This window comes from Hesperophylax consimilis, chromosome 12 (assembly GCF_061612785.1).
Source record: "Hesperophylax consimilis isolate HC1 chromosome 12, BYU_Hcon_1.0, whole genome shotgun sequence".
In the NCBI taxonomy this organism is placed as follows: Eukaryota; Metazoa; Arthropoda; class Insecta; order Trichoptera; family Limnephilidae; genus Hesperophylax; species Hesperophylax consimilis.
Window position 1 is genome coordinate 30,064,381 of NC_142847.1, and position 21,742 is coordinate 30,086,122.

Consider the following 21,742-nt stretch of genomic DNA (forward strand, 5'->3'; position numbering starts at 1 on the left):
CCTGTTAATATACTAGCTCCTTAGTTAGTTTTTTAAATCTATATTGAGTGATTGCCTGGCCGGGAATTAGGCCGTCTGTGAACATATAATTTCTCATTAATTAAGACACTTTCCTTTTTTTACACTTTTTAAAACATACAGTAGAAAGCAAATAAAAAAATATATAGGACTACCGGAGTAAATGAAAAATCTTTTTTTAATTTTTTTTTTAATAACAATAACTGTACATAACAAACAACACAACGAGTATCTAAAAGAAAAAATATAATTTTTTGTTACATTAATTTGCATATTGTTTCTAAACCCTAAAATTATGCTGTACTTAGCTACACTTTGTCTAGGACAAACTACCACTAAAATATGCTTAGCTTTCAGTTTATGTTCTCTTTTATAAAAATTATTTGGATATCTATAAGCTTCTAATAAATTTAATAAAAAATATAAACATGATTTTTTTAAAACTGAACTAGGTATATCGATTAGGAGTTGTTTTTAGAGTGATTTGACTTGTGTTTTATTATCTGTCAATATGTATAATGGATGAAAGCATAAAAAAATAACATTGCTTTTTGTTATAATAATTGAGCCTGCTTTTCAACAATATTTGTGTTATGAAATATACATTTTTGGATATTTTAGCGAATACATAGTTTCCAAAGCAAAAAATAGCAGGAAATTTTTCTTGTTTTTTTCATTCTTTCTTAAATGGAAGAAACTAAAAATATTTTAAAAAATTACTACATATTTGTTAGAATTAAAGTTTTGAGGTCTGTAAGTTGAAATTACGTATTTACCATTATTAACTATAAATGTAAGTTAGTATGTGAAGTGCGAAGTCATGTCTACATGCAAGTTAACTGTGAGAGTGCACCACTACCCTAAAGTTAAAAATTATTTATAAAATGAAAAAATAAAAATGAGTTTAATAGCAATTTATGGCTTACAAAATTTGTCTTTTATTTATTTCATATTGACTTCTATTATTTTAATAAGATAAGATTTTTAAAGTTCTTCTAGGTATATTTATTTAAGTAAATGAAAGCCGTGTTGGCTTCTAGCATCAAGTAACTGACCTTATTAACCCCTCAAACAAATTTGTTCACTTTTGAGAACAGCTCAAACGCTCTCATAGAAATCCTTTTCTCCCTTACTCTCATGGTGAGAAATATAATCTAAGCGATGTTAGAAAGAGAAAGCCAGGAATTAACTGCAGAAGAATAAAAATGTACACCTCTATGAAAGCAAAGGTTCCAACCGCATTTAAAAAAAAAATTATGATACTGCGGGAACTTTTTATTCATTATTTTTATGTGAAAAGACGAAAAAAGTAAGATGTAAATAATGTTTGTTATAATTTTATCCAATAAAATGTGTGTTTTAATAATTTTAGTTACAAAAAATGTCAGGTAAGCCATTTTAAAATCTTTTTACGTTTGCAGTAAAAATTTTAATATTTCAAAAATTATATGTTTATTTCTAACAATAAAATTTAAAAACGTTTTTCATTACATTTAAAAAACAGTTTTTAGTTTTCAGACACATACAAAACGTATGACAGAATACGCCAGAGGTCTGAGGGGTTAGAAATAGAACCTCTACTATGTATGTTTAAAAATCACAGAATCATTATGTATTATGTTATGCTTTTAAATAACTTTTAAGAGCAAAACAATAGAAGAGAAAAATCTAAAGGTTCACTGATTAAATTCCATAATATTTTTGGTTTTATAAAAAAGTGCTAATTTAAAGAAAATTAAAGTTGTAAAGTTAATAAAATGTTTGATAAAAATGCACCCTGGTTTCTGAGATTCAGTGGCATTTGCTATAGGCTATTCTATATAATTAACTTTTAAAATGCTGGCCTTATCAACGCACGAAGCACATTTGTTTCAGTGAAACTTCATGGACGATTAAAATGTTTTATTAACTACGCTAATTACAAGTTAGGTGAGATTAAGTAAATAGTCAATTGGCAGTCATTGCGTGTTTTGTTCAGAAAAAAATGATATAGGTACAGTACTTTTCTTCTAAACATTCTATACACGGGTAAATAGCTTTCTACCACAGAAAGCCGTACCGTACAACTCTCACTCCGAAGGCACAGAATCTAATTGCACATTGAAAGATACAAAAGTTGTTCAAAGTTTACTTTATAAACCACAAACAAATTTTGATCAAATTGTATATATATTGCCCAAATATATTTACATATATATATATATATTTATTTAAGTGCTAGCCACAAACAATTGCACATTTAAAACAACACATAAGATATAAATAGACAAATATACCATACTCTAAGTAAATAAGATATAGTTTAGGTATACACATGGTACAAATTATTGAACATTGACATGAATATTACAGAATAACGCTTTGTGATAGGGTACATACAACGAAAATGGAATAATTGTGAGCTGGAAAAGAGGAATGCAAAAACTGCAATATTTTGGCATAGTGTAAAAACAGTTTAAGTGAGAAGAGTAATACACATTTAAATTATAGATTAAAACAACAGTATTAGGGTCTCGACACATTACGCTATACGCATCAAATGTTTTTTATAACACAATATCGCTCGCTATACCATCCCATACAAACCTGACTGATGATGTGTTAAAAGCTATATCTGCTGGCCAGGCGATATTTGAAAATGAGGCGATTCCTTCTCCTGCGATAGATTCAGATCAATTTACGGAGCGCTGTGATCATGCGGCTGTCAGCTGTCAAGGTAACAGATCCTGTACAATGAAATGATATTCCGCAAAACCTACGTAATTGATCTGATCCCCTCTCCTGCCGTAGGGAGAGAAAATTATAGCGTAATGTGACACCTCAACAAGTAATCTGTATAGGCCACGCCCAAATAAGCATTGATGCATTTGGCCTGAAGTGTCTTAGGCTTTAAAGAAAAAAAAAGGAATACATATAAGAAATATCATGCAAAATATTTCTGCAATGTAAGATGCGGAAAAACAACTTAAAATTTATAAAAAAATTGTCTTAGCCCGTTTGAGCACCTTGCCATCGATTTTACATCTTTGTAGAAGACTTATTAACTATCTTAAAATGAATGTGATGCAACCTCACGGAGACAAACAAATAAAAATTATAGTTACAATTCAATCATTACATCAATTTTCGATATAAAGTTTGATTCTTCTTTGAACAGTACGCAAAGCGTTTTGTTTTTGAACTATATTTATATAATATTTAATGAGTAAATGTGCGCATATTCTAAATTGAATGCATTCTGATTATTATTTGCAACAATTATTATTTGTTCTCATTATAAGTCTTACATTAATATTATCATTATTGGTAAGCTGCTAAATTGACATATTTAAAATATTTTATTCGAGAGTAATAGCACTGAGAAATATTGTTCAATAAAACTATTTGGCACCTCACATTTTGTGTTGAAAAAAATATTTTTATCTTCATATGTACATACATAATATAAATATGTGCTAAATACCGGTATGTGCTGTATACATTTGACTCAAAAATGTGAATTATACTTGAGTCACTCATAAAACATTTTGGGACTCGAAGCATACAAGTCACTTACAACCAAAGGATTAAGAATTTAAATCGAAGTACATATTCAGTAGGTAACTCTACAACACCCACATTTGACTAACTCTCTTAATAATCTAGGGAATTTACTTTATTTCTGCAAAATAGGTTAAATCGTTAATATCTACACTATCTACACTGCTTCTATCGTTCGGTGGAAAGGCTAGCTGGTACAGGCAGGATACTATAGAACTGGAATCTATATCAGAACCTCAATACACCATATTTTTGCAGCAAGGAGATCTGTCAATCTTTGACATTTTCACATTAATTGAAATTAAAATATTGTTGCAGTGAAATCACACTTGTGGATAGGGTCTTGTCGGGACGGGGAGTCACGCGAACTGAGTCGCACCAATGGCTTGTCATCCTGGCACCTGTGATCTCCGCAGGGCGTGCGGGAGTATCTACTCGCACGTAGTCTGCACGGCCACAGAAAATGTTCATAAGTAAATAAGGTTGCTGCATTGTGTAGGTTAAAATCGGGATATTATAGATTTTGTCGGAGTTACGTCCCGATATATCGGGACACATGGCAACCCTGCTCACAAGTCATCATGAAATGACACTTGAAAGTGGCAATAATTTTAATTCGGCAGAAATATACATCATATTTTTCCAACAGAAAGTTAGGTGGGAATGCTGTGTTCATTCAATCAGTATTTTAATAGAAGATGCTCAAAAGAAGTATCGTAATTATTGTATCCTTTTGAACTTGCGAGCAACCAGGAGACATGCGTGTCAGCATTTGAAAACAGTTTACACCTGCCGCACGATTCATTCTTGGCAGCGGAAAGATTAACGGTTTTTAAAACAGCAGGCCTCTTTAAGACCAAGGTACTTTCCTTCCTTTGCTAAAAAAGACCCTCCATTTAGCATCACCATATATGAAATATGACTCCTGTGTGGAACTTATATATCACGTAAATCTATAATGCGTGTCATTGCCGCCGGTTTTATGTATGGAATGTGGCCAAATATGACTTACACGTAAATCGATTCACATTGACAATGCACAACACTTATCTATTTTCTAATGATTTCATTGATTTAACCTATTTTCCATCCACAAATCGGCGCATCGGAATCCGCAATGAATCTAGGCGTCGCTGACAGGAGATGCCATGGTCTTGAAGCGCTCGAAGCTCAGCCAGAAGACGAGGGACCAGGGCGCCATGCGAATCCACACGGGTAGGAAGCCCTTGTACAGCGCCCAGAATCCTTCGCCGGCGATGGTCTTCTTAAGGCAGTCCCACGACGACTTGTAGTATAGACCGCTGTAAAAGGAATAGAGGAATTCTATGTCGGTATGTACTTCTGCTGCAATAAATAATCATACAAAACAGTCCTTTATTTTGAAAAATGATTTCAATTTTTCATTATGGCAATGTGTATGTTTAGAGACTGAAGGTAGTGAGTAGGGGAAGAAGATAGGGAAGAGGAATGTGAGGAGGTACCTGGTTATTCAGATCCGGTCCCCAAACATGGCTAAAGCCATTTCAAGCAATTTTTCTGCATGGTGGTATTACACCAAGGCGATGAGAGTATCTTCAATTCTAGAATGTGCCGCCATAATACTATATAATACATTCAAATGAATAAATTGTGAAATAACACAAATTCATCAAATAAAATTTATTCGCGCACGCCGGGATTTGAACCCGCGGCCTTCGGATCGCTAGTTGATAACCCATTTATTGCATTATCATTACATGGAGGCCATCAAGTCTAGATGGATGTGAAAATTATCGCAGCTGTGGCAATTTATTTGTACAGCATGTTTAATTTTTAAATTATCGAAATAGGTAAATGTAAATAATTACTCACGCAATAATCAACACGTCTGTCTCCGCTGAACGCATATTGCGAACTGAAGACTGGGCCAATGTGTGAACGCTGTTAGCGGATTGCCGCCAAGATCCTTTGATGTGTGCACGAAAACCAACAATAATCGGGTTGACTGGCCAACGTTGGCGGCCAACACATGCAACGGTCAAGTAGTCCTGCACACGTTGGGCCAGCGCAATGGCCAATGCGTTGGGCTAACGTGGACTGGCCGCATAACATATGTTAATCTTACCGTCCCCTCTCATCGGTAGGCTGATTCATGACCCTTGTCTTGACCACATCGGCAGGGGTGCCCAGCCCGGCGGCCACCAGGCCTGCGCACGCGCTGGACATGGTGTGCACGGGCCACTGATCGGGCAGGCCCGTGTATCGCATCAGGTACTGCTTGGACAGGTCGTAGGTTGTCAGGTCCCCCAGGTTTACGAGGGCCGCGCGCTGCATGTTGGGGACAGATCCTAGGATAAGAAGATACAGTTAGCTGTTAGAGGGTTAACATAAAAATTACAAAAAGATACCATAAATAATACCAACCGTCCGACAACGTTGTACTACAGTATGTATACAAGAGAAAATAAAATGTGAGTTATGTGAAAACAAAACATAAGATTTAAGTTTTCTGAAAGAGTACAGAGAGAGTAGAAGGGTACAGAGAGTTAAAAATACTTGATTACAAGTGATTTGACAAATTGAAAAAGTTCTGGGGGCTATTGTAAAATATATTAATTTCCTTGCCACTCACTGTGTGGATGTTATGAACATAATCGACATATTCGCAGAATGTTGGGAGAAGGTTAAATTGGTTATTTGGAAAGGAATACGGAAAGTTTCGAGGTCTCTTAGTATTTTATATTACTCTTTTTATAGCCATGGGGCTTTTACATTTAGGTACATTGAAATGTTTACAATTTTGTACATTGTAAACAATGGTTAAAAAATATTTCTTATATTTAAATATTACATTACATTTACGTTTGCGATAGGATAAAATAAAATAATAATTATAAGCTGAAATTATCAGAAATAATATCTTGATATAAAAAAATTGTAAGTAGGTTTTAAACATCAAATTTGTTACATTAAAAATGTCAATATCATTGGTAAATTCATTTGCTAAACTAAGTAGACATTGATTGTAGTGATTGATATTGATTTTGGTAAAGAGGGAAGACTCTACCGGGTTATTTATAATTTTGAAAAGAAATTTATGTCTGTTTCTCACATTGTGTTGGACAACAGTGTTCTTACAGTGTGTTGTACAATCCGGTTCTAAAGGATAATGCCCGAGTTAGTCTCTTTTGAACTGATGCAATCCTCATACATATATGGGAGACATTGGGTTTTTGGATGGTTTAGTAAGTGGATACAGAAATCTAAGAAGACGATATGCCCGGGACACAATGTTTTCTAAGAGGGAATTAAAATTACGTTAACTATCAAATTCGATTCGGAGTTCCAGAGTTTGTAAGAGAATCAATTACCACTTGCCAATTTTATACATATTCTTATATTCTTTTGAATATTGTATGATTTTAATTTTAATTTATACATAAATACCAAATCCTACTACGAATTATGTTTTGAATTGAAATCCATTAGAAAATCTGCATAAACTACAATTTTTGGAAAAATCATCATTTTTACGATAAGATCATATTATATGATGATCTATCATATAATTTATTGTACTTCGCCACCTCTTCTCCGACCTCTCCGATCCTCGTAAGCGAACCACCACTGAGTCTTATAACAAATGAAGACAGCGGCGTCTTGATCACAGCAGACATGGTCATTACCGCCCTGACACAAATGAAAACTGGGAAATCAGCGGGTCATGACGGACTGAGTACCGAACACATCAAACACGCTGGAGGACCCATTTTTCTACTGCTGGCGAGTTTGTTTACCGACATCTTGAAGAATGGATACTTACCAACTAATATGACAAGAACCATAATAACACCTATTCTCAAATCTAAATCGTTGGACTCTACCTGCTAGGACAGCTATAGACCGATCTCAATTGCCACCACCATCGCACAATTATTCGAACATCTACTACTAAACAGGATCGGATCAGTTTGGAAACCTATGACAACCAAATGGGATTCAAAAAGCAAACTGCTACCGATACTGCTATATTTACGGTAAAAAGAACCCTGGAATACTACAGGAATAAAAAGACCACCTCATATGTATGTTTCTTAGACCTGAGCAAGGCCTTCGACAGGGTTTCTCACCCTCTGTTATGGGCTAAACTCAGAGAAAGAGGCATATCATCGGAGGTCATATATATCCTCCACTTGTGGCACAGACAGCAGGAAAACCTAGTAAGATGGAAGAATGGTTTTTCCGAACCTTTCCTCCTAAAGAGTGGCGTCAGACAGGGAGGATGCATGTTGCCAATACTGTTCAATCTGTACATGGACGAACTCACCGAAAGGCTAAACAATGCAGGAGTAGGCTGCCACATTGGAGGAGAGTGTCTGAATAACGTCAGTTATGCGGATGACATGGTCCTGATGGCACCTTCTATAAGGGGACTGCGTATTCTTCTGAAAATCTGTGAAGAGTCATAAGACATGGACAAGGTCCGAAAAATATTCCTCCAGCTACCCTGAACGGTGTGAACTTGAAGGTGACTGAAGGAACTAAATACTTTGGACACATAATCACAAGTAATCTGATGGACGATGATGATATCGATAGACAAAGATGAGCTCTCAGCGTTAAAGTAAACATGCTTAGTAGAAGATTTCGCCTTTGCAGTACCGCAATAAAAAGGACGCTCTTCCTTTCCTTCTGCGCAACGTTGTACACGTGCGAACTATGGGCAAACTACAAAAAGAGTACTATAGAAAGACTACGGGTCCAATATAACAACGCCTTCCGCACAATGTTTTGTCTCCCCAGATACTGCAGCGCTTCCCGTATGTTCATGGAGGGGCTAGTTCCCGGATATGCAGCCCTTATTAGATCCAGGGTGGCAGGAATGAGGGAAAGGATAAGCAGCTCTGAAAATATCCTCACGATGGAAGCCCGCCTCACTCCATCCTCCAGCATTGACGAACACTGGAGAAAAATAGCAGCGCCTAATATAGTCACGGCTCCCTAAAGGCTTCAACTTTCTTTTCTATTATTTTTTTATCATTTTATTCTATTTTATGTTCTATTCATCTGTTTTTTTTCTTTCTTTGGTTTCCTGTTCTATTTTTCGTTTTTGATCATATTTTTTTTCGTATCTCTATATGGAATGTGTGGGACTGCACTAACCTCCCACATACCGGAATAAACATTTATTATTATTAATGGTTTTGGCATCCCAACTTTTGGGAATGTTGTCAGACTGAAGCAAGCGAGGGAGGAGAAGGAAAAAGGGAGAGGAAAGTTGGGAAACATGTGGTATTCACTAAATATAGCTAAAGGTATTGCAAGAAAAGTATTCGATTCTGAATTTTGGAATACAGAGTCTCTTTCACTCAAAAATGACGTATAGATAATAAAAATTACTTGTCATCATTGGCAGTTTGTGGTCTAAATCATTGGGAGTTTAACATTAAAGCGATTTAAAAAAGGAATGAAAATCGGATTTTTTTCTTCATCGAATACGTGGAGTTCATTTTAAAAGACTGCCGATTTAGAAGTCCGTTTCGAAAAGAATTAGCACAATTATTTGTTTATGAAGTTAAAAATAATTGTGCTAAGTGCCTACTACATTAGCAACATGAAATAATACGTCTATTGACTAATACATCTGTAGCTTAGGAATATGGGCATTGGATAAAGTAATTTTAAAACGTAAATAACAGTTCACATACTTGAAATTGGTACACCAAATAATTGTTGAAATGCAGAAACAAGTAAATAAAATGGTTAATCATTTACTTGACAACAATAAAGCAAATATTGAGATGCACGTAAGGTGAATATATCTGCGTAAGTCCACAGACGAAGAACAGATATGTCACGTGAATGCATTCGGTAATGTTCGAGTCCAACAAAGTTATTGCGGCACACGAATATCGAATTTTGGCCCTTAGTAGCACTGTTCGGAACAGAATTTATCTTGTATGAAAAATGCCATAGGTTTTTTTAGCTTCCTTGTGGATTCGGTCGGTGGATTTTTTTAACTATAGAGTAATGGCGTGCTGTTCAAACTTTAGAAACATTATAATCCAAGTGGCTCTTGTTTGGCGTAGTTATTCTTTGGGGTTTCACTGCATATCCGCATTAAAGACAACCGCCACTGTATGTCATTCATTATAATAATTGGATAATTTGCAACACCATTTTTGTGAGAAATCACCTTAAAGGTGTGGTCCTGGTTTTATAAAATCCCAATTATGGTTTTTTTTTTACATAAATCAAAAATATTATCTCCAGAAGATACTCTCAGTATTGCCCTGGTGTAAGACCATAATATAGAATTGAAACTTTGCTTGAAATGGCTTTGGACGTGTTTGGTGATCAGATCTGAATAGCCAGGTACTTTCCCACCTTCCTCTTTCCCCCCACTACCTTCAGCCTCACAACATACCCCAATTGGGGATTCCATAGTCTCACTGGCTCTAGACGGTTGGGAGCAGTTAGGACTCTTTGTGTGGTTTAACATTAAAAAAAATATGTATATATATATTCATATAAATGTATTATATTTTAGTGTTTACTAAGGAAATTGACTATTTTCATACCGCATGATTTGTAAACCACAAAAATATTAATGTGTAACACGAACAAGGATTGATACCGTCAAAAACTATGCTATCAACGTAAATAGTGGTTTAAAAAAGCTACCTAATCTGTTGAATGTTATGAAGCAGAGTCGGTTCCTTGGTATGTGCATTTGTGCATTGCACTGCTTGTCTTTCGTCTTCACATAACAACTGACAACAACGACACCTGTGCTCCAGCCATCGATATACGAACGTACGCTCCAGTCATAATTCCCGCCAGGCTATTATTTAAGCTATCTTTTAGTACAAGACTCCCGTCCAAGCGCCAATGGGTCGTGCATATTCCGATATGCACAAAACCATGTTTTAACATACTATTGAGATGGCGTCAAGCGGTATTGAGACAGCTCGATCTAGCCGAAACGAGACACATTACACTCTTAACGTCAAATCACGTGTTAGAGCAGTGCAGAAATATAACTCATCCCGTGTACTATCGATGCATGCACAAAACCGCCTTGGCGGCAAGAGAATTTTGCACCTCTTTGATCATGCATAATCCAATGCGTGTGGAGTGCATTCGTTTAGGAATACATAGTAATTTATAATGTTAGTGCTTCGACATTCACACTTTGGCACTAATGAGCAGTAGTTACGCAGACAACACAGTTTTACTATTTAAATCTAAGGATTGGAATAAGGTATATAACATAGCGAATCTAGGAATCACGCAAGTGAAAAAATGGTTGGACTCAAATACACTTACACTAAACATATCGAAAACAAAATTCACAACGTACAGCATAACTAACACAAGACAGCCAAAAAACAATACAAACACCATAAAAATACACGAATGCATAAACACCAACATCTGCGATTGCCCCCTCTAGAAAAAACAGAACAAATAAAGTATCTAGGAATCGTAATTGACCATAATCTTAGATGGACACATCACATCAAACAAATCACAAATAGGCTCCTCAGAACAATACACATTTTCCTAAATATAAGAAACATATATAAAATAAAACAATTGAAAACAATATATTTTGCACTATGCCAATCAATAATAGAATATGGAATAATTGCTTGGGGAGGAGCAACAAACGCAGCTATCACTTAAATAGAAATCGCACAGAAAACGATATTAAAGGTAATACTCAAAAAACATACTAAAATAACTAACCGACACAGACCAAATATTTAAAAGCTGTGACGTACTTGATATACGCCAATTATTTGTTAAAACATCACTAAACTACATTTTCGACCAAAAAAACAAACCCCAACAAACACAAAATATCACTAATAGACCGGTCAGACAAGCGTACAAAGAAAACATAAAAACTCCGATGGTAAACACTACCTTTGGATAAAGACACCATAAATACCACGCTATTAAAGCATTCAACAGTCTTCCACTTGAAACAAAAATTGAGGAAAATAAAAATAAATTCAAACACAAAATAAAAAAATGGATTAAAGAACAAAAAGACAATATTACCAAAATTCTATAACATAAAAGAATAAAACATATACACGCAACACAAAAAAATATATAAAACACGCAACACGCACAAACACATAAATCATTATAAATGCCGATTTACATTCTCTTTTAATATTTTTCTTTTAGTGTGATAATTATATTTTAATTTTTAATCTTTATTTTTAGTTTAAATTTATCTTTATTTTAATGTTGTTTTTCTTTTTTTTTAAATGTATAAATTCTTATATTATAAAATGGGGGCCTCAGCACGGGTAAACAACCCAGTGAGGCCAACATTACTGAATTAGAATATGAAATATTGTAAAATAATGTATCAACAATAAAAAAATAAAATAAAAATGAGCAGTGAATTAAAACAATTTTGCTATATTTTCTCGAGATGATTTTGGAATGCTGACGTAGCAGTATTATTTAATCAATTATTTTACAAAAATAACTTAATAAGATATTAAATTACAGTAGGTACCCCCATTAATAAATTTTTGTCCATCTGTATTACACGCTAGCTACATTTTAAAAGTGAAACGCACTATTGGCAATTTCACGGGCCGCCTCTGTTATGAAGTGTGATAATTATGAAACATTACGTTTAGTTTAAACGTTACTTCGTAAAGAAGCTCTGGCCAAATTTATTTATTTTTAAATTTTATGTGAATATCAGACAAAAGTCCCGAATGCCATCTGGAGCCAGTGGGACTATTGTATCCCCAAATGATGTATGTCATGAGACAGAAGGGAGTAGGGAGAGGAAGGATATGGGAATGAGGAAGGTTGAGAAGTACCTGGCTATTCAGATTTGGTTGCCAAACACGACTACAGCCATTTGAAGCAACGTTTAAATTCTGAAAAACGGACTTTCACCAGGGCGATACTGAGAGTATCTAATACTTTGGATATGGTATGGATTCGGCATGATCACCACAAATGGAGTGTGTAGTGTTTTTGTCACCTTTCCATAGGGAGGGTACGCCCCCCGTCCGCAGCACCCTCTGGAAGGCGTCCCAGGCCCCGTGAACCCGGGCGGGGTTTCCTAGCAGCCTCTGGCGCCCCTCCATCTGCAAATGCACCTTCACCAGGTCAGCGGGGCTCGATAGCCACTGGCTAATCATGCCCGATGTCATGCCACCTAGAAATATATGAATGACGTTAGTGTAAAGTTAATAAGTTTCACTTCGATTATTTGATATTGCTTTCTCATAGAAGGATAAGGGAGGTAATTAGGATACAGATAAAAAGGGTATGGTTGACTCAACTACCGAACAAACTAACTACATTAAAAAATTTATTAAAAACACTTTATGCTCAAAATCTACACCATCGACGCCACTATCTGTAAATTTAAGTATGTTGATCTGTAATTATTAACTATTCATTCCTTTGTTCCTCCTTTGGCCACCTTCAAAGATATCAAAGTTGTCAAGCTGTATGCGATCATCAGAATACAGATAAGGAGTATAGTAAATAAAGAATATCAAATGACACTGGTGATCTGCTGAAAACACTTAGGAAAGTACAATAGAAAGAGATTATATTTAATACATATTTGTGGAGAATGAAGACTTTGATAATATGTAAGTTCCCCATATAGATGTATAATAACAATAGCTCTCTCATATATAATTTCTAACCACCTAAGAGTAATTTCATAATACAACTCCCCATCTTGATGTAAACTTGTTGTACAAGCTACTAAAAACTTCTGCAAAACCAGCGGAGATCGTGCTTTTTTAGTGGCAAAAGTGTTGTCGTAATTTGTTGTATGTAGTAATATTTTTTCAATAGTTGTTACTTTAATCGATCGTTACCTAGAAGCTATCTATAAGGTACATATATTTTTTTAATATTAATTTGTTAATAGTCCCCGAGAACACCTACCAAAACTACTTCTAACTGCCTCAAATTCGTCTTTAAAAATTGATCTTCACAGGAGTCTATCGAGCGTTGGGACAAATTTGCTGGAATTCAAATTTGCTCCATGCAGACTAATAAAAGGTAAAAAGCATTGCTTCTTCCGCTCTTTCGACTGCGAGATAATGCACTTTGCTTTTAATGAATGTTTTTTTAAAGCAATATGTTTGGTTTTGGTGTTAATTTTAAGGTTCACATGCCTTGTCTAGCTAGATAATTCTTGGTCGATGACGTTCCCTGCTTTCGTTTTGTTATTTAGAAATGATCAAAATAATGTACTTTGCATTTTGTCAACATGCCAGTAATATCCGTAAGTGAAATGATTTTTTAAATATTGTTTCTGGCAAAAGAATTTATAGATAATTTTGTTGGGTAATTTCTGCTGTGTGTTTGAAACAATGGTCTTCTGGTGACAAAAAGAAAATCTATTTTTGTTCTTCAAATGTAAAAATATTGAGTTGGCACAACAAAAATTGGTTACATGCAAGGTGAACTCAAATCTCAAAATTTGTCACATGCAAGATAAACTCAAATCTCAAAATTTGTTACATGCAAGATGAACTCAAATATCAAAATAAAATATTGTCATTGCGCTTGCAAGACTGCCCATGTGAGTTTTACCAAATTTTACAGGGGAAGCAAAAAAACTTCCCAGTTTTGTATTCAGATGCATCAACGAGTTGAATGAGTTTTGTGCGATAAATTTAAATAAATAAACGATAAACGATATATATAATAAACGATAAACGATTGTGCACATAACCTAGATTGGTCCCGATTCTTTGATTCGTTTTATATCAACGGCGACACGTTCTATGTAACAAATATTACCGGCACAATGTTGGTTTATTGAAATATAAATATTTGTACAATTTTATAACTTATTATTACAGTATGGTTAAATCGTTGTCTTTGAACCCAAGGATTTCAGGTTCAAAAGCCAGTTGGTTTTCTTTAACAAATAGAACAATATAATATTTTACACATAACATTGCTAGCAGAGAAGCTGCTATTTCATGATATTATTTCGTTATATTTCATCATAGCAAACTTTATAAAAAATTGCCCATATACTCTCAGTATCGCTTTGCTTAAAGATCACCATTCAAAATCGAAACGTTGAAATGACTTTAGCCGTGTTCGGTTACCAAATCTGAATAACCAGGTACTTCGCCACCTTCGTCTCTTCCAATTTGCAGAATGTTTCAGAGTGGACGATAATTTCAGTATCTCTCAGGTGAGAGACCATCGTTCAGTATCAAAACATTACTTGAAATGGCTTTAATTAGTAGTCGGGTATTTTACAATTTTTTTTATTACCTTCCCTTCTTAATTCAACCTCACAACAATTCATATTAAAAAAGGTATAAGATGAAAAAAACGTCTGAAATACATGCTAAATTACTATTAGAAAAATATGAAAGGAAATTTAATTACCGACTTACAAATAGCAGACTTCCATAGCGGGAAAATTTCTTCCGGTTTCTTTTTAAAGACGTCATTTCTAAGAGTTTCATAGATGACTATCCTACATCCAGAGTACACGAGGTGCCTAGCAACCGCGGGTTCAATTCCCTTCCACAGGCTACCAAGGCCTTCCTCTCTTACGATGCCTAGCCCGGTGCCAAGCATTCCCCGGTAAGGTACCTGAAAGAGTTAAAATCACCACATTAATGATTAATGATGAATGAGGGTAGGTACCAATCTTATATTAAAATAAGAATACACATTGAACACCATAATAGTTATTTGCAGTGTTGCCAGTGTGAAAACACAATGCGAGGTATTTGAATTTTCAAATGCATATTTGTATTGGATATCTGATCTTTATAAGAAAACATTTTATGGCCAGATTATATTTAAAGAAATATGTAAATAGCTAATATAAGAATAAATTCCAGTATCAATCATAACTTGGATTCATCGACTCAACTGTAATAAGTAATTTGTATTTAGTAATAAACTACTAATAATAATATTTGGAATAGCCGCCGAAAGTTTACCAAACATGTCTTTAAATTGTGGTTTTGTTTTACTCCTTCATTGACTTGATTTACTCCGATGCTAAATATTCGCTATGCACCAGCTGATTCTATTTCCGTAATAACTTACTTGTTTTTTTTTAAATTATGTTTTTGTAAATTGTACCGTTTTACCAAATAATGTGTTTTAATATTTATAAAAAATAGTATGTAAGTGGTTTCCCCAGATAAACTAGTTTTATTGAGAAATGTTTTTAATAGTATCCTCAAGGAAATAATGGCGAACCAGAAGCTTAACCACTTTTGATAATTGTAGCGAAGTCCTGTTTTAAGTCGACCGTTTTGCATTTCGTCTTTCTGTAAATTTATTTTAGATTCCGTTTCAGTTCCAAGATGGTGGCTATCTTAATAATTCAGTAAAGATTCTTTTTTTCAAATGCGAAATCGTCCTGCTTATCTACGTTAGACTATCTTATTAGCATTTTTCAATATTACGGTACCTATCTGCCTGAAGAAAGTTCGAAAAACGAATCATTGGATTTTTTTTTAATTGTTTCATAAAATGTATGGGTTATAATTACCTAAGTACCTACTTAAAAATATGACTGCAGAGGAAAATTTTAGTTTTGATTTATTAAATAAAAGAAAATTTTAAAAAATAAAGTTTTTTTGGCAAAAGCTCTACTATTCACAGAACTACTAGTTAAGTCATGGACCTAAAAAGCCTTTTTTAGGTCCATGATTTAAATAGTGGTTTAAACAAAGTTATCTAATACCATTTAACTACTATGTTATAGTTTAACAAATTTTGTCCAGAGGTAGGGCATTAATTGATAAACATAAAAATTAAAACATCGATGTAGATTGAAATATGTTAAGGTGTGCAAATTTATCAGGCCTGGTAAATTTTTTTAAATCAATTTTCTCAGAATCATTCATGCGCATATTTACAAAATCGAGTGACGAATCAACATAAAATATACAAGAATATATATATAGGTTTCAAGACTTTAAAGGAAAGAAAATATTTGCCAACTTAAAGAAAAATTGATAAAGAAAGAAAGGATTTCATTAAAAAGTGTTTGATTATTTCATTGATAACATTATTTATATATTAATAAACAATTAAAAACTCTCAATTTACCAAAAGTCCATCTTTCTTGGCTATTTCCCCTTGGATTTGAAGACGCGTTTTTGTTAAATCCAGGGGATACGTGACTGAAAGAAATACATTAAAATTTTAATACATTTTCCTCATTGCCAGTCGTTTTTTTATGTGTTTGGAATTTGGGTTCAATGACAAACAGGCGGAATGTTCGATGAGTCACGAGTTTTTGAGACAAAAATATAGCGCATGCTTACATAATAATATTATAAAGAAAGTGTCCTTAATATTCTAGGAATTCACTTTGATAAAACAATTCATAACAACTAAAGTTAGGCTTACTTACCGAATTCAGCGATGCTAGCAGCAAAAACTGACATAATATAAGTACACCATATTTTGTCACTACATCCCAATTCTTTTTGCGGGGGTGATGGATGTGCAAAAGAGGTCCGTGACGGCATTTTTCAGAAAATTTATTGGTTGGAAAAAACCTTGTATATCATCGACAGCACGAACATTACGAAACTCAGTCTTTTAAATTCGTACATCAAAGTTCAATTAATTTCACAAATATAGCTGCATTACTTTTTTGATTCTAACAAATGCATAGTAATTAAATATATTATATATTATTATGACAACTACCTACGGCCGAATTCTGAAATTTTGACCTTTGACAGGTGATAAAATTCGGGTTTTCATTTTTATACATTGGGCTCCTGGTGGCTCCTGCAATGGAAGTTAACCCAAAAAAATACTATGAATATCAAGATATGAAACCCTCTTTAAAACGCCGTAATTTTAAAATGTAGATATTCTTGTTATTTGAGCGTGAACTACAATCTATTACAATGTAATATTTTGGTCTCAAATTATTATCAATAATGTATTCGTTAGTTTTCATCCAAATTGCTAGATGGCAATAATGATAATGTTGGCGTTTAAAACGAGTGAGTTTCTAGTATTTTGTCTATAGTATTAAGTATCAGTTGCTCGGTAGTTTGGTAGCACTGTCGTCATTAATCTGTGGCCAATCCAATTTATCCAATCCTGTCGGCGACTTTTGGAAGTAATCCAAGATTCGTCGATTTTCCATCTGCTCGCGACAGAGGAATATGAAATAATATCTAATATAGGATATAGACATTACATTCTGCGAATACGCATCGAACGTTATTTTGTAATCCTTTTGCCGTAACTTCCGAAAATAAGTCACGCGCCTCAGTGGTCTCTCGGGCGCAAGTGCAATAGTTACTTTTTTTTAGAAATGGCTGCTGGTGGGTGTGTGGGGCTCATGGCATCCCTTAACGATTTGTGAATTTACAGTGCAAACTGTTGGATAAAAATGTTAAAGAAGTGTTTTTTAGATTGTGTTTGAATGCACGATAAGTTCAGTGTACAACTTTTTTATGTTCTTTCGCTATTAGTTTGGGTGTGAACTATTTCATACTCGTTTTCTGGAAGTGACGTTTAACGGGGTGCTCAAAAAATAAAATAAACATGGAAGCGGTAGCGAAGCATGACTTCAACGCGACAGCCGACGATGAACTTAGTTTTAGGAGAAATCAAATTTTAAAGGTATGGTAGTAAATCTAAGTTATGTGAATCCATTAAAGTGAAATCGCTTGTCGGCAAGTTCTCACGTACCAACCCCCGATGCTTTCAGATTCTAAACATGGAAGACGACATGAACTGGTACAGGGCTGAGCTGGATGGGAGGGAAGGTCTAATCCCTAGCAACTACATATCCATGAAGAATCACGAGTGAGATTTATTTTTTACCTAATATTAATTTCATCTCATAAGTACCGACTAAATATAACACTCGTAATGCGTAATGTTTATGTCACAATGTTAAATAGCTGACCAAATTATTCACATTTTGTTTTGGATTTCCCTGATCCGGAATAAATTAAGATGCCTCCATTGCTTTCTACCAACTAACATTGCATCAAAACCAGTATTTAGATGAATCACAAGGCAGTCTTCAGAGAAGTCAATAAGGAAATTACTCATGTTATTTCTCATACATATCCAATACAATGAAGATGTTGTGGCTTGAGTATGACCTAGTTTAAATTTAACTTTTTTATAAATACATTCTTAATTTAATTACCAGCCATTGGAGATGTAAAAATACTTATGATATTTTAGTATTTATCTTGCTATCCAAGGCCCGGTTTATCAATTCAGTTTTAACACAGAGCAATTTTTGTTTAAACTTCAGTCGGGTACTTATCTTTTTTGGTAATTATTTCTCTAACCGCCGCACTTTTAGGCACATATTATGGATTACACTTTGTTCCAATAATTACCAACAAAAACAACTATTTACATGCACATAATAGGTTATTAGGTTCTTAGTTTGGGTTGATTAAGTAATTTTACTGAAACGAAACTATCGCAAGTGTCATTCTGCACAAAAGAAAGTCCAAAATGGCAGCAAAGGTATCGTTTTTTAACGTGAATTTTGAACTTTGATTGAATAAAAATGTAATTATAATGCAATTACCATGTATCCCAACGTAAATCGTTGTTTCTTGTAGTAATTAAGTTGAAACAAAGTGTAATTTCCATAATATGTGCCTATTAAAAGTGCGGTTGAGTGAAATATTTACCTTTTTCACTAAAGATGTGAACATAACATGAATAATCATAACAAGCCAGATTAAAATGTTTACATTAAGAACTTAAGCACATAACTTCCTAATCTTATCTGTCATTTTTAATGTACTGAATATTTGAAATCTTTGAAGTTTTACCACAATTTATACATAAATATGTACTTTCTATTGGTAAAAAATTATGACAAGGAATCAAATGAATCTAATTATTAAGATTTAAAAAAATTGCTATTTATATTTCTTCCACATAATATTAAACTACAGGGTAAAAACTAAAAAGCTATTAACGTTAACAGTTTGATATTATCATACATAAATGTAATTCTTTTAACACTCCACCTTTTGGCATTAATTAAAATGAATAATTGCCTATATCCACGTATGGTTCTTATTTTACCCATGTTAATTTTTTTGTTATTAAAAATTGCGAACAGTGTCGTGGCACGCCCCTGGCAACAATTTTTCTAAGTTACCATACTTTTTTTTTTCATGTATGTATTTTTTGCGCAAGTTGATGTCGTAACGATCTGATACGGTTCTTTCAGTATCCTTACTTTGGAATTCGAGTTCCCAATTTATTTTTGACAAGTCTTATGATTTGAGTGCACTTTCGGTTAAACATTTCACTGTCCTAGACAATCCAGGGAGAGACGGTACGGTACAAGGGATAACTCTATTTCTAATGCTGAGTGTGAATCTTCAGGCATCGAGAGTGTCGGTACACTGGGTTAAAGTTTATGAACAGGCATTTAATTTGATTGCTCATGTTACAGTAAAACTATTTTTTTATCTGACATTTGAAATCATAACCTTAGAAACGCGGATCGGGACATTCAATTATATGGAAAATGAAATCTAGTGCGACAAGGGTTAATTTTTTACACTTTGGTACACCATAAATTGACTCGTCCGGTATATTTAAACCAAAATGTAATGAGAGTTAAATATTCTTCATATTAATAATAATGGAAAACGATTAGATAACTTAGAAGCCTTAGATATAGAGAAATCACTAAATAATAATGGTTCTATTATCAATAAACAAAAGATATCTTACAGTCCCATTTTAGACTTGTTCCCTTTAATCATCTGTTCTATCTCCTCCCCCCACTCTTCTTTAATCTCTAGTCACGCCTCCGCCCCCACTTCAACACTTTTGGTATTGTTTTCTCTGAATGGGGGGGGGGGTTTGACAGCGATATTCAAGAGTTAAGGTTTCTGTTGATTTTTTTGAATTTCGTGTTATGCCAACCGGTTTTTCAAATTTGGTTTTAGGAAATGCAGCTTAAATTAACCAAAACTCTATAAAAAAAATTTTTTCAGCCAGGGTTTTCAAGAATCACCCCAAACATTTAGATTTTTCTCTAAAGCCAAGTGGGCTGTATGAAATTGTTTGTGACGTAAAATTTCAGTCGAAAACCAAAGCGATCCGGTAAACTAGTTATTTATGACAAGTGCGATTTTACAAGTGGTAGGTACAGTACGCACAAGGTAGTGATATTTTTCTTGGAAGCCTTGAACCAGGTGATGATAGTCATAATGAGTTAATTGTTTTGAAGAGGAAATTGAGAAGCATGAAAGTGAAATCTTTAAAACGATCATTGATAATAAATGTGAGTAATAAAAGTTTATTTTTCTAATTATTTTTTCAATAATTAATACATACCTACTCATATTTTGAAAATATGCTGTACTTCTGCGTGTATATATTGATAGTCGAAGCAGGTAGGTAGGTACATACGACTTTTAAAAAAACTATTTTGGATATAATGATAAATGGCTAAAAGGAGCAAATTTAGTCGGTACCTTCGTGCTCGTCATAACCAAGTTTGACTGTATTTTTATATATTTTTTCGTTATCAGTAATTTAAAAAAAAATACGTTAGATGAGCCATTTCAAATTCTTATTTATAATAAGAAAATTTGAAGGCGTATTTCATCACCTTCAAAAGCAGTTTTTTGTTCTCAGGTACATTCAGAAATATTCCACTTATTTGGTTTTAAGTTTTCAGATACATTCAGAAATATTCCACTTATTTGAATTTTATGGAAAAGCTGAAATACTCCGACCTTCTGTTAAAATATGGCTGGTACCTGAGGAGATAATGTTATTTGGATTTTTGATATCTTTCTGCACCACAATATTATGTAATTGTTTACTAAACCTAATTCAAGAGCCATATTTCTTAAAACGCCTATTTTTAGGTTTTCAATAAAATATTTACACAACTTCGCAAGATTTCTGAATCCCCTATGGGTTTAGGTGAATTGGTATGATTTTAAACTTGTAAACTTTTGCGGCTGAAATAAACTTGTTTATATTATTTTGAATCTAGGTAGGATATTTATAAGACAAAAGATAATATACACGGACACATATCTTGTAAACTTGTTAATTTTGGGATATACAATCCTGATTGAATTTCAAATATACATAATATTCAAATTCCATCTATGCTCTTTTCATGAAAGTAGATACTATTGGTGTTCAAAACAACTCGTCTTTT

At 33.8% G+C, this 21,742-nt stretch overlaps 2 protein-coding genes across 2 annotated transcripts in view; one reads left to right on the forward strand and one right to left on the reverse strand.

Moving 5' to 3' along the window:
• Nucleotides 1-229: 229 nt before the first annotated feature.
• Ucp4A (Uncoupling protein 4A) overlaps nt 230-21,742 on the reverse strand; it is a 30,053-nt gene continuing 8,540 nt past the window's right edge. The window contains exons 2-7 of the mRNA XM_089638328.1: nt 16,955-17,206; nt 16,648-16,721; nt 14,967-15,168; nt 12,563-12,739; nt 5,663-5,885; nt 230-4,859 (exon numbers count right to left, since the gene is read on the reverse strand). Of these exons, the coding sequence (XP_089494454.1) occupies nt 4,682-4,859; nt 5,663-5,885; nt 12,563-12,739; nt 14,967-15,168; nt 16,648-16,721; nt 16,955-17,072 (972 nt within the window). The 5' untranslated portion in view covers nt 17,073-17,206 and the 3' untranslated portion in view covers nt 230-4,681. The remainder of the gene's footprint in view (nt 4,860-5,662; nt 5,886-12,562; nt 12,740-14,966; nt 15,169-16,647; nt 16,722-16,954; nt 17,207-21,742) is intronic.
• Nucleotides 17,651-21,742, forward strand: part of drk (growth factor receptor-bound protein 2 drk) — a 42,508-nt gene continuing 38,416 nt past the window's right edge. The window contains exons 1-2 of the mRNA XM_089638329.1: nt 17,651-18,189; nt 18,278-18,375. Of these exons, the coding sequence (XP_089494455.1) occupies nt 18,112-18,189; nt 18,278-18,375 (176 nt within the window). The 5' untranslated portion in view covers nt 17,651-18,111. The remainder of the gene's footprint in view (nt 18,190-18,277; nt 18,376-21,742) is intronic.